This window comes from Castor canadensis, chromosome 9 (genome assembly GCF_047511655.1).
Source record: "Castor canadensis chromosome 9, mCasCan1.hap1v2, whole genome shotgun sequence".
In the NCBI taxonomy this organism is placed as follows: domain Eukaryota; kingdom Metazoa; phylum Chordata; class Mammalia; order Rodentia; family Castoridae; genus Castor; species Castor canadensis.
The window spans coordinates 90401941-90415755 of record NC_133394.1 but is presented as its reverse complement, the minus strand read 5'-3'; the positions used below and the strand labels follow the sequence as shown (position 1 = coordinate 90415755).

General features: G+C 42.4%; 1 protein-coding gene across 2 annotated transcripts in view; it reads left to right on the top strand.

The window, feature by feature from the left end:
* Fras1 (Fraser extracellular matrix complex subunit 1) overlaps nt 1-13815 on the top strand; it is a 424489-nt gene that overhangs the window by 190916 nt on the left and 219758 nt on the right. For both annotated transcript variants that reach the window (XM_074041924.1, XM_074041925.1), the window contains one exon: nt 8440-8586. In XM_074041924.1, coding sequence (XP_073898025.1) covers nt 8440-8586 — 147 coding nt within the window. The remainder of the gene's footprint in view (nt 1-8439; nt 8587-13815) is intronic.

The window sequence follows — 13815 nt, the reverse complement described above, 5'->3', positions numbered from 1 at the left end:
CTACCTCCCCCAACCAAAAAAAAAGAAAAGACAGGAACCCTGCTTCCTTGGTTGGGCCATTCATCATAAAGCTGGTAGCCCCCAGAGCTCACGCAGCGTGCCTCAACATCAGCGCATTGGTCAAGCTTGCTCACCAGAGGATGCGTTCAGTTTGCGGGTCCACAACTGTCTTCACTCACTTTGTTCTGCTCTTTATTCCCATGGCTTGTTCAGACCCTCTTTGGCATTCTGCAGGAATTTACGGTCTCTAACTCAATCGCTGACTGTTCTGTGAAACGGGACTCACTGCTTTTAGTGACATCCCTGTCACTCCCCCCTTCTGTGCATGCAACAAGTTTGTTGAGCGTCTTCTGTGTGCCAGGCCTCTTCCAGGTACCAGGCCTGCAGAGCAAACCAGACAGACAACTTCCCCATGTTAAGAAACTTGCTTCCTCGATGGGGAAGAGTGTCCCTGAGCAAGTAAACAGGGTCATTTCAGATAGCTAGCATTACGTGAATTCATTACCAGTACTGTAAAGCCAGTTTGAGAAACAAAGATGATAGGAAGTGACTGGCTGCCAAGACAGCGATGTGGCTTATCCTTGGGGATTTCACACAGTGCCTAGCACATAGAAGGCATTCTGGAGCATTCTGGAATACTTTTTGATTGAAAAAACTAGGGTTGGCAGAATGGCTCAAGTGGTAGAGTGCTTGCCTACTAAGTGTGAGGCCCTGAGTTCAAACCCCAGCACCAAAAAAAAAATAACAACAACAACAAAAAACCAGAAAGTAAAACAAAACTGTGAGGCATCATTGCATGGAAAAGGAAAAGTCAGAAATGTGCAGGCATGCCTAGACTTTGGCTCATGAGTGACTTGTCTTCCAGTTAGTGTCTCTTACTTACTCCTTGTCAGCAATTTCTGACTAGGTGAGACATCAGGAAAATGACAGAATCTCTCTTTTCTCCACCCTCTTTTGTCTTCTTTTTATGTCCTTCACCTTTAAGACAATTAGGTATTTTACCAGTGCTGGAAGGATGACTTTTAAATGTCATTGGAACTTGGGTAGTGTTGGGGAGCATTTGAAGCCATGTGGAGGGGAGCTTGCCTTTCTAGAATGTAAGTTTCATGAGTACTCTAGACCCAGTGAGGCAGGCAGCAGTGGGCTGAGTCTCCTCTCTCTTTGCATATTCCTGTGCAGGATAAATGATGAGAAGGAGAAGGCAGCTGACTAGGTTTTGCCTGGGACTTTGCCTTTGCAGGGGACTGGCTGTGTCTGGCCCTTCTCTGTGCTCCTTGCAGACCCGTGCTGTGTATGCCAAAGACAAGAGGGAGAATAGAAGTATCACACACCAGAAGAGAAAGCCTGCCACAGATGCAAGGAAGTTTATCTTCCAGACAGATCCCATTCTTCCTCACAAATCTGAACTCCCAATATTTCAGTTATGGATCACAAACTAGTGACAAGTCTTCTGGCTTTCTGCCCAGTTTCTGGGGTTCTCAGTGTTTTTTGTTTGACTGTATGGGATCCATTCTTTTCTCTCTCTCCCCCATTTCCCTCTCCAACACTGTCCCTGTTCTGCCCACCCTCCCTCTCTCCCCATGCTGGCCACAGAGCTAACAGCACCTCCCTGTTGTGGCATCTGAGATCTGAGCAACTGGGTAGATGACTGGGATGTCTGAGAACACGCCCCATCACGGCCTTCCTTTTGCTTGGTAGGCCCCCCTTGGGCTTTCACTTTCTGTAGACAAACAGAAATCCATAGTCATTTAATGAACAGGGGTTGGGGTGCTGGGGAGAAGAGGGCACCCAGGGAGGCCCAGCAGCTGTGGGTTGCCAATGGCTGAATGGAAGCTGAGGAGCCAGGCCTGGTGGCTACATTTGCCCACCACTGGGGTGCACTCGTGTGGTGGCCTTAGGAGTGGGGATGGAGGGTGGGAGATAGAAGGGAAACCCTCAAGAATGGTCCTGCCGAGCTCAAAGTCTTCTTATCTTCTGATTTATGAACCAATGAAAAGCCAGCCTGCTTGTGAAATCTCTCCATGTGGACCTGCCGAAGCCTCCACAACTGGGGAAATCCTTCCTTCTGTTCAGTGTCTTCAGAAGACACTGCTAAAAATGCAAATATGTTACCCAACACCAGTAAATCAATCAGCTGTATCCCAAGCATGGTTAATAGATTATCTAGCAATTTCCTAGCATGTGCTTTAGGACCCTCTGCCCCTTCCCCTACTGCCAAATGAATTCATGTGTATTCCAAGAAATCATATGATAAAGGCAATAAAATATAAGGTAAAATAAAAAGTCAGCTAAAATCCCTAACTCATACTCCCTCAAATCACTGCCATTAGTGCTTTAGTGTCTGTCTAGTAATTTATGACTGTGTCTCTGTGTGTATGTGTCTATATGTGTGCACACATTTATGTTTCCAAAGTAAAATCACACTCTATATACAGTCTCATTGCCTGCTTTCTCCATGTTGTCACTTACCCTTCTGCAACAACTGGTTTTAAAGCTGTTGTGTAACTTCTGTCTCGGGCGATGCAATCATTCATTAGCCAGTCCTCTCTTCATATTTGTTCCTAATTAATCATTACCATAACCACGATGTAAAAATATTTAGTAGGAATTGTGATAAGTGGTTCTGATTAAATTCTTAGACATGTGATTGCTGGATCTAAGTGTATGTTTTGATACATACATACTGTTCTGTTTTTTAAAAACATATTAATTCTCCCTCTTAACAAAAATCATCAGAATACCTTCTTGTCACCACCCTTGTCAATACTAGGTATGACAGTTCTTAAATTTTTCAGTGTGATTCATGCAAAGTGGAATCTTGTTTCATTTCTTTTGCTTTTTTTGGGGGTTTTTATGACGTTGGTTGAGTTGATCATACTTGTCAGTTCTTGGTTCATTTTCATCACTGGCCTGGGTCAAGCAATTTATTCTCTTGCTTACCTTTCTGTCTGTCCATCTGCCTGTCCATTCCTTTTGTTCTCATATCCCATTCCCACTCCCCTCCTCCCAGCTCACCACTTAAGTAACTATTCTAAAGCACTTTAGTGTCCTTCTGTTGTATTTTGTCCTTCTATTGTTTTGTGTGCAATAATGAAATAACCTGGGTAGATATTTCATTCTGTTCTCTTTAACTCACTGAGCCCTATATCTAAGATACATTCATGTGGCTATGTGTACGTCTACTGGATATAATCATTGTTTGTCTGTTTTGCTTGTCTATCTCTGGCCGTTTGTGAAATCAAAGATGATTTTCGTGTATTTGTATGTTTTGCTTAGAAAACTAATCACGTGCTTACAGGTTTTTAGAATACAGAGAGGCCAGACGTTCCCATTTCAGGGCATCAAGCCTTCTGTTGGCACAGGGAAGCAGGTGAAAGGCAGAAGCCCTGCCTTGTAGGGAACATAAGATTGGAGTAAAAGGATCAAAGTGGTGGTAGCTCACGAAAATTGGTAGTTGTCCTTTGCAATTTTCCTTTTAAATGCGTGTGGTATCTGAGCTTCTTAGACAGCCAGTTTCTCATGGGGCTGTGGATTGGGGTGAGTTTAGGGGAATGGGGAGTGGTGCTCCAGGCATCTGAACCTCACTAAGCTATTTTCAATTACTTTCCAAAGGGCTTTTGCTGTTTGGTAGAGATTGAAAGGAAAGAGCTTCCTTAAGAGGCCTCTGGGAAAGGCTGAATTCTCTTTGCCTAGTTGTTGGCATACGCCTGGAGGACTGTCTTTCTGCCCGTCCCTCCCTTTCTAAGTGAGCCACATAGAAAGAACTTTCCAGAGTCCTTTCCATCTCTGTTTCAGGTTGCACTTCACTCCTTTTAAACTCGCTTTCCTTTTGACAGTGGAGACAAGCCTTGCCAGGTCTCCCTCAAGCCGCTGAGGTGATGGCATACAGCATTCTCTGCTCTTCCAAATGTGTCAGCTCATCTTGTCCTTGTGAGTTAGGTACAACAAATATCATCCCCATTCTACATATCAGAAAACCAAGGAGCAGTGAAGTTGAGTTTGCAATAGAGAAAGTTTCTCATCCAACAAGAGCTTCTTACTGAAAATGTACCACTCCTGACAAGACTTTAAACCTTGGCAAATACTTCCTGGTTTTCTGTTAGATGAGTACGAAAGCTCACTTTCCAACAAAATGGATAAGAAACCTAATGAAGGAGCTTGGTTGGTGTGTGACACACTGGCTGGTGCCCCAAGTTTGGGCTGGTGCTGTGTAGTTGTGAATACAAGCCTCGTAGCAGGTTGACATCTGAACACAGCCTCACTGATACATCTCAGGTGACCTGTGGATCAACTGTGCTCATTCCCTCACACCTCACTCCAAGAGGCCATTGAAAAGGCAACCATAGCCCCTTCTCTGTCCTGAGGGAACAGTTTGAATTGAGGGCTGAGGCATAGGATCCCTACCTGGGGTCTAGAAAGACTTCTTGGAAAATAAGAAGTTGCCTGTAAGAAGCACATTTAATACTTCCCTGCAGGAGGGTTGAGTTTTATTCTTACTGAAGCACAAGTTTTAAAAAGAAATTAACACAGTGTTCTATTTCTACACAAGCATGTACAAAAGAACTTTCTTGTTTGCAGAGTAGGGTTTCGATGTAGAGCTGACAAAAGGAAAAGTAATCTGTTCGTTTTCATTTTTGAAATGAATTGCTTGACAAGCCAACACATGTCTTGTGCTCCAGAAAAGTCTAGGGCCATACCAAATAAATTATCTGTTGCATTCAAGATAAAAAGACAGCTTTCTATTATTCACCTTGTCAGAAATTTATTGCCACAATTTTCACGATAAACAAGTCAAACCCTGAGTGATCTAAAATGTATCACTAACAGACATTATGGTGAAAAGTCAGAAAGTGACCTTTTACTTCTTCTTATGGACTAAAAGCCACACATACAATAAGTCTACAAAAGAAAGAATCTGCAGTAGCTTATGTTCAGTGGTGGAAATCAATTGCAGAGTGCAGCATATGTCACCCTAAGAAATGACACCTTGACATAGTCTGTTAAAATTGTGCCTGGCCATGGAACATGTTTTTTGTCTGATGTGGAAAAACGAGACGGGCCAGTAGAGACCAGTATCACATTTGGTACTTTTTATTAGTGCAGCATGTGTAATGCATCATCGTAAGCAGATCCTGGGCTTTTTCGTAAGCATTTTTTTTTTTTTGGTAGTACCAGAGTTTGAATTCAGGGCAGTACAAGGCAGTATCTCTACAGCTTGAGCCTTTGGTCATTCTTGCTCTGGTTACTTTGGAAACAGGATCTTGTCCTGACTGGCCTGGACCACAATCCTCGTATTTAAGATTTGCACCATTGCTGGGATGACAGACATGTATGACCACATCCATCTTTTTACCTTATTGCGATGGGGTCTCACAAACTTTTTTGCCCAGGCTGGCCTAGAACTGTGATCCTCCTGATCTCAGCCTCCCATGTAGCTTGGAATGACAGGTCTGCACCACCACCTCCAGCTGTTGATTGAGATGGGCTCTCATGAACCTCCTGGGCAGCTGGCATCATACCTTGATTCTCCCAATCTCAGCCTCCCAAGTAGCTAGACTCATAAGTGTGAGCCATGGGAGCCTGGCTGGAGTACAGCATTTTAAAAAACATTTTCATTAGCATATATTAGCTGTATGGGGGTGTTCATTGTGATATTTCCATATATGCTTATAATGTATCTTGGTTAAGTTCACCCCCCACCTTCATTCCCCATCACTGCCTTCCCCCCACTCAATGATTTCAATATGTTTCATTGTTCTATTTTCATACAAGTATATAAAGTACATGGGCCATATTCACCCATTCTTTTACCCTCTCCATTCAATCCTCCTCTCCCACTAGTACCTACCCCCTAACAGGACCTGTTTTATATTCCTTGAACTTCACCATTTTAAGGTAAATTTTATTATACTCTTAAGTTTATCTATCTTAAGTTATCATATCGGAAGACTGTGGCCTGGCAGATAGCTGTCTTCGTGTAGAAAGGAAATGATAGGATGAATTTCCTATAACAAGTTAAAAATTGCTATGCATTTGATGAGTACTCAGTATACACTAGGCATCAATGTGGACACTGGGGGGTGAAGATGAATGAAATGTGGTCCCCATTGGGGAAGAAACTAGATTCTGTGGAAGAGGATGGATGGATAATGGAGCATTGGTACAGTGGGATAAATACCATAAGAGAAGCATGCACAAAATGCCGTGGAAACAGAGAAAGGAGTAACTGATTTTTTTTTAGACAAGATTGGCAATGCTTCACAGAGGTAGCTACAGCTTAGGAGGCCTTTGACATTTAAGCATGATGACAAAGGCAAAGGAAGGAAGCAGAAGCATCGTGTCTGAGGCAAATAGAGCCAATGAATAGGCACATGACATGCCTGGGGGACCCTACTCTATGGAATCGTGTGCATGGGGAGGTAGCAGAAGACAAAAGACAGAGCTAGAAAGTTTCATAGAGGGCAGTTAGTAAATGCCATCCCTAAGTCTGTAGATAGAGGCCGTCCTACTCATCCTTTGGTCCCTGATCTGATTTCCAACAGCAAGACTGATATATTAACAATATTTAACAAATAGTACAACATAGAATCAGATTGGTCAGAGTGATGGAGCACCTCCGGCCCTCTCTAAAAGTATATATTTTGCTTGCTGGAGCATGAGATGGGCCCGGGTTCCCAGCAGAAAGCGAGAGTGGCTTAGGACAATTGCCATTTACCAGTGGGTTTAGAGATATTTTACTTTTTTAAGAGCCAATGTACCTGAACATCTGCACAGCCTTCTAGCCACTCACCAGGAACCAGGGAGCTGGGCTTTACTGTTTCCTTTGCACCCTCTGAACAAAGATGGCTTTATCTCCTACAGACATCTTGAGCTAATTGCCCTCTCTTCCTGTCTACTGCCAGAGTAGATTCTCTAAAAAGCAATACTGCTCATTCCACTGCTCTAGTTAAAACTCTTCCATGGGATGAGGTCCGGAGTCCCTACCTGGCCCACTTGACCTTGGTGATCTAGCCTCTGGATACTTTTAACCTCACTTTCTATTCTTCCTTCTCTCCTCCCTGTTGGACCATTCCATGGTCTCCAAGGTCACATTTGACCAGGTTCCTGCATATGGTTCCAGCCATGAATTGTGCCACTGTGCCTCACAGTGCCCTAGCAGCTCCTGCCACAGGGCAGCATGCTGTTCTCTGAACACTACGTTCCTTCTCCTCTCAAGGATGTTGTCTGTTCTCTGATGCTCCCCATGGCTGGCTGCTTTAGCTCTATCTGAAGTGGGTCCTTCCACCCCCACCACTGTTTTTCATTATCTTAGTCTTCCTGGCACTTAACACAACTCGTAATTATCTCTAAATTTGCTGGAGAGAAGAATTGTCTGAAATTAAGACTTTCTTGTGCAATTTAGAACCAGGAGAAGGGGATTGGTTCTTGAAGTTTGCAATGTAGGTGTCCTTTCTTCTGTTTCCAAAGAAATACTTAATTAAATTGCTAAGGTATGATTACCAAATCATCGCAAGCAGCAAATATGTTCATTCCCCCACCAATGTTGATCAGAATCAGTGCCTCTGAAAATAGGCTGTGCTCCACTGTGAAGCAAACAATTGAAAAATTCAGATGTATTAACCAAAGCTTGGGCTTGGTGAGCTATACATACAGCAATGTTCAGTTCTTTAAGATAAGCCTCTCTTTGCGGTAGAGATAAAGTGAAGAACAAACACAAATAATAATTTTAAAAAATCAAATGCTAGATGAGAAGAAAATTTTAAAATCTTAAGGAAACAACTCTGGTCTCAGAGCAACCTACAGTTAGAAACTGAGGGTATAAGAGAAAAGCAGGTTCTTTGAGTCCTTGAGCTACATCTGTAGGGCAGATGCTATGGGGTGGGGGGCAGGGGAGGAGGCGATAAGAGTTGTGTGGAGGAGGGGAAGGAGAGAGAGAGCCATACCATAGTTATCAAGTATCTCCAGGTCCTTGAAAGGTGCAGGCAAGGATTAGAGCGCAGGTCATTGCTTGCCAGGTGATCCTGACGGTGTTGGAGGTAGAAAGAGTTTACCCTGTCAACACTTTGTTGTGTGATTACAAAAGCCAAGAGGATGGAGGGCCATCCAATTTCATTAGACAGTCCATCTTTGCTTAGAAAGTTGTGATTTCTCTCCCATTACTTCAAAGTCAACAATTTCAAGAGGCTGGGCAGAAAGTCTCTTAGCAACAACTTGCTGATATTGTACTTCTGACCATCAGAGATAGTTCTGGTTTGTTTCTTTGTTTTTTTTCTTGATTGGGGAGATGCATTTCTTCTGAGGTAGAAATAGGTTCATAGCAGTTCAGGAACCAAGGTGCCAACCATTATCCTTCTTATAAATTCTAAAACCTTTGAAAGCAAAATGTTGGGCAGTCCTTTCTACTAGAGGTTGGGCACTGACTTTGCTGTTTGCCTGCAGTCTGTCATGAGTCCTGTGCAGGCTGCTGGGGTCCCACAGAGAGGCACTGCATGTCCTGCAGAGATCCCCTGCAAGTGCTGAGAGATGATGGCAGCTGCAAGGACACCTGTGGCGATGGCTTCTACAACAGGCAGGGGACCTGCATTGGTAAGTGCAAGGCTGAGATGTCAAAGTGTCTTCCCCTTTTTTTATTACAGGATCTCTTGTATTCAGATTGCAGCACTGATAAACAATGTTTCTTTTATTCAGTGAAGCTGTGCATGGCTGCTGTCGTTGACTTTGTCTTAGCTGCTATGGGACACCTTTGGCCAGTAGGGTCCCCTTTAATTGTCATGACAGCTTGTTAGGGTTGGGGTCCTCATTCTAGCTCATGCAGTGGATGGAGGTAACAAGGTCCAAGTTTCCTACTCAAGACTCAGAGCTACATGGAAAGCAGTGGGGCTCTCACTGGTTGACCTCAAATCCCAAACATGAATACCAGACTGCTTTCCTGATATACATGGGACAAAGACTCTCACACCAGTTCAGGGCAGACCCACTTTTGGTGTTGGTGACACTGACTCAAAACTGAAGTTGTCATTGTCCATTCTAGTTTTCACATCCATGTCATGACAATGAATTAACCCAGCATAGTGCTTCCTTGTGAAATGCATGGTAACCCACCAAGAGGCATGGGGGAAAACATGGCTTTGAGCAAATTACTTAATTCCTTTGCATGTCAGTATCCTACTTGTAAAATGGCAATATAATAGCAGCTCCCATGGTAGACAAAATAATAACCCCAAAGATGTCCATGTCTTACTTCTCAGCGTGTAAGCACACTACCTAAGATGACAATTAGGACTTTGCAGGCATGAGTACATTAAGGTTCTTGAGATGGGTATTTTGTTCTAGAGTATCAAGAGAGCTCCAAATAAGCACAGTTAGGAGAGAGGTGGCAGAGCGGAGTTGGAAAAGATGTGGGGATGGAACTAGGAGTCAGAGGGATGGTACGATGGAAGGAAGCAGCCAGAAGCATGCAGGCTGCCTTGAAATCTGGAAAGAGGCAGGAGAACAGGTTCTTGTCTGGAGCTTCCAGAAGGAATGCAGCCCTGTTTGATACCTTGACTTTAGATTTCCTGCCTCTAGAATTATAAGATAATAAAGTTGTATTGTTTTAAGCCAAAGAGTTCAGGGCAATTTGTTATAGCAACAATAGGAAACTAATACACACCGAACTCAGAAGTTGAGAGGATTGAGTTAATATGGGCAAAGCAGTTAGAACACAGCTGAGCATGTACTGTCTTATGTACAGCTGCCTATTTTTCTCTATTTTCCTTCTCACTCTCTTATCCTCCTTCTGTTTCTCTCCCTTCCTCCTTGTCTTTCTGTCATCTTTGGGTGAACTGGCTACCTCTGTGGCATCGCGAGGTGAGCAGGCAGGTAGCAGTCTCCTGACAGTAAATGAGGGGCTTGAGTTGAGTTTAGTACAATGGTCATACCAACAGAAAAGCCATGATGACTTTCTTTCATAAGTAAGTCCCATAAATCAAGAAGAATGTGCAGCTTATAAAGCTTTTCTGAGTTACGGCCCTCATTTTGTTCACTGAGCAGAGCAACAGCGAAGTGAGATAATCGTTGGGAATTGACGAATCCACTTGTCTTAGGGAAGAGAGATAGCTGTTGGCAGCTGCTCAGAGCTGTGCAGAGATCCATCAGCTCTGCTGGCATGAAAAATCTCACCTGGTATGGATGAGTCATGGGAGGCTTCGTGTGGATTCGGGAGAGAACAGGGGAAGAAAGGCCAGGCTGTCATTAGCTTGCACGTGTCCATCCTTTTCTGCCAGCACCTCTTCCCTGCTCAATTAAGCCACACGTATCCTCCAAAGGTCGACAGATGTCAGATTTGCCCTAATCCGAAGGTCTAAAGGCATTTACCCTTTAAGTCCCCAGGGAGGCTGGTTATTGTCACTGACAGAGGAGTGGTGACACTGACCTGCTACTGAGACTTGCCATTGTCTTGACTGAGAAGCAACTTCTGCTGGCAAAGTGGTGTGTTTAAAAGGAAAGAGAAGGCAGGCACTGGTGGCTCACACTTGTAATCCTAGTTACTTGGGATGCTGAGATCGAGAGGATCGTGGTTCAAGGCCAACCCAGGCAAACAGTTCTCAACACCCCATCTCCTAAATAACCTGAGCAAAATGGACTGGAGGTGTGGCTCAAGCAGTAGAGTGCTGGCTTTGCAAGCCCCTGCTTGGCAAGTACAAAGCCCTGAGTTCAAACCTCAGCTCCCTCCCCCCCCAAATAATAATAACAAAATAAAGGAGAAAGAGTTAGGATGAACCTTAGGGCTTGGAAGGGTGGGGACCACTTAGGCTCAAAATTGAGTGGAGGAAGCCAGAGCTCTTTGTGGGCTGGAAGAATTAAAAAGACTTGTGAATAGGTGGTGTAGTGAGTGAGTATACATCTGAAATGCTTTCTGGATATATTTTGATAAGTGTCAGAAAGAAAACTTCCTGACAGGAGGTCAAACCATAGCTGACCTTCAGCCAACTCACAGTTGATCAAAAGTACCTACTGCATATGTGTCATGTGCCTTGCACCATCCAAGTGTTTGGGGTGCTATGGATGTCTACAGTGTGCCCTTTAGTAAAGAAAACTGGGGCCTGCACTTCTCAGAACACTGTTAGAGTCTCCGGGTTTACATCAGATGACTGCAGAAATGTGTCCGTAAATGTTTTCTAGAACTACACTGAACAAGTCACTGATCATACTGGAATGTTGATTAAGACCTCGGATGCTGATAGTGGTGACTTATTTCCAATTCAGATTAGTGTTGTTCAAGATAAAGCCTGGCTGGTGTTGAGTTAATCATTTATCACCCACCAGCCCATATCTGTGGAGATCTCATAGTCAAGGGCTGAGAAAAATCCAGCACAGCCTGTTGTACACTGTGGTATGTTCCCGGGAAAGAACTTATGGTGACCATGTACATGTCTTAGATTTGACAAATACTACATGTAGAAGATAGGACAATTCAAAGGGAAAACCTTATTCTTGCAAGTACTTGTGCTACTAGGAAGGACTTCCTGACCAGAGCTAACATAATAAATCAAGTTCAGAGATTTCTGTTAGCTGTTCTCTCTCTTTCTCTCCTTCCTTTTTTTTTATTTTCTTTTCTTTCATCCTTATTTCCCTTCCTTGGTTACTCCTTTAATATTTTTCTCTTTATGGTTTTATGAATTTATCTAAACTGGTATATATATTTATGTTATAAATTATGTAATTATAAAATTATATGTAATATATATGATTTTCTGAAATGCTGTCATATTGTAGAGTTTATGCTGTTCTGTGCTTTTCTCACTCAGCACTATCTTTTTAAGATTCACCCACCTTAAATGAATAAAGAAAGAAAAAAAAGAAAGAGAAAAAAAAAGATTCACCCACCTTGTTATATCACCTGGCTCCTTACTTCTCAGGGCTGCATAGTATTCCCTGAGTGCAGCCCCACTCTTCATTCATCCAGTCTCCCATTGTTGGGCCCTGCCAGCCTCTCCATGCACATGCCATGGCCCCAGAGCAGCAGCAGCAAGCAGCCTCAAGTGTGCCCCTTTGTAAACTTGTCTAGGAGCTTCCCTGGGACTTCTACCCAAGAGCAGAACTGTTGATTTTTTGCTTCTGAGTCTTTATTTAATGAAGTTGGACTGTGTGATCTGCACTCCTGAGGATTCAGGTTCTCTCATCTCCACATTCTGGCCTCTATTTGGCATCATCAAGCATTTGCTTTTTCTTGTCAATAGATAGAAGGGAACATCTCATTGAATTTGCTTATTTCTGATTATTAATGTGTTTGAGCATATCTTTAACTCCTGCTGGAATTTGAGTTTTCTCTTCTATAAATTGCTTTTTAATTTGCTTTGTGTATTCTTCTAATGGATTTTCTGCCTTTCATGGAGTTCCCTGTATAATATAGATACTATTGTCAGACTATTTTTTTTCTTTTTCTTTTTTTTTTTTTTTTAGTGTCGGGGATTGAACCCAGGGCCTCAAACACGCTAGGCAAGCATTCTACCACTGACCTATACTCCAGCCCTTTCTGGTCAGTTTAAATGTACAAATATTTCCCATTCTCTTGTGCTCAATGTGATGTCCTTTGTTAAACAGAAATCTTTCAATGAATTTCATTGAAAAGGATCTACTACCAACATCTGTTGTCTTGTATTTTTCTTCTATTAATTTTTCTTTTGGTGGTATTGGGGTTTGAACTCAGGGCTTTGCACTTGCAAGGCAGGTGCTCTACTGCTTGAGCTATACCTCCAGCCCTATTAAGTTGACAATTTTATTTTAACTTAGGTTGTTCATACATCTGGAACTCTCTTATGCCTATAGGTTAAAAAATGAGTTCAGTCTGATTTTTCTCCATTTTGTTATCCTGTTTTCCCACATTACTAGTAATTCAATCTTACCATGTGTTGATCTTTATTGTATATTATATTTCTATACACATATAGGTCTGTCTGAGCTATTTTATAGTCTAAATTTCTCTTCTCATACCACTACGATACTGTTTTGTTCACTAGTTTCAATTGCCTTGTAATATTTCTCAATATCTCATTGGGAAAAATTCCCTCTTTTTTTCCTTTTCAAGGTGACTAACCTGTATGTGGATATTAGTGCACGTGTATTGAATTCCTAAGAAAATTCAACTTGAATTTTCATTGATATTGAGGTTATAAATTAGTTTCAGGTAAATAATACATCTTATTAATGACCATATTTAAATACACAAACTATCCTCAAAGTATTCCTTTAGATGTGTCTTATAAGGCTTAATATGGAATGTTTTCATTGTTGGTCAATCAATTCTAATTTTTAAAAATTTCCCACAATTCTTCAGTTCTGGGGAACTCCATTTAAGGTACAGATTATTAAGTTCTGTGGAGATAATTGTTCTAGAATTAGGAACTTCAGGAGTTTTTATGGGGGCTAGGAGAATTAGGAACTTCAGGAGTTTTTATGGGGGCTAGGAGAGAAGAATGCTTTTCAGATTCATTTTTATTTCTTTGTTCCAGTCATAAGTGGGGGGTGATTTTTTCTTTTTCCCTGATAGTCAGGCCCTTTCCTTCACCCATGTACTGAAATCATCTCACTTTACTCATTTGCTTCTAGACAAATGCATATCCTCCAGTGTGCAAGATGGAACATTTGACCCTTTCACCTAGAGTCTTTCGAGTTCTTGAAATAATTTTTAGAAGGTTAGCAGGGTGTAGGAAGACAAAGGGAGCAGACAGAATAAATGTCAGTAGCTGTCTGTTCCTGAAACATTGATCCTTGTTAGTGCAAAGGAGTCATTTGTTTTTAGGAAGTTAGCCAGTGCATGTGGAGTCAATCTGG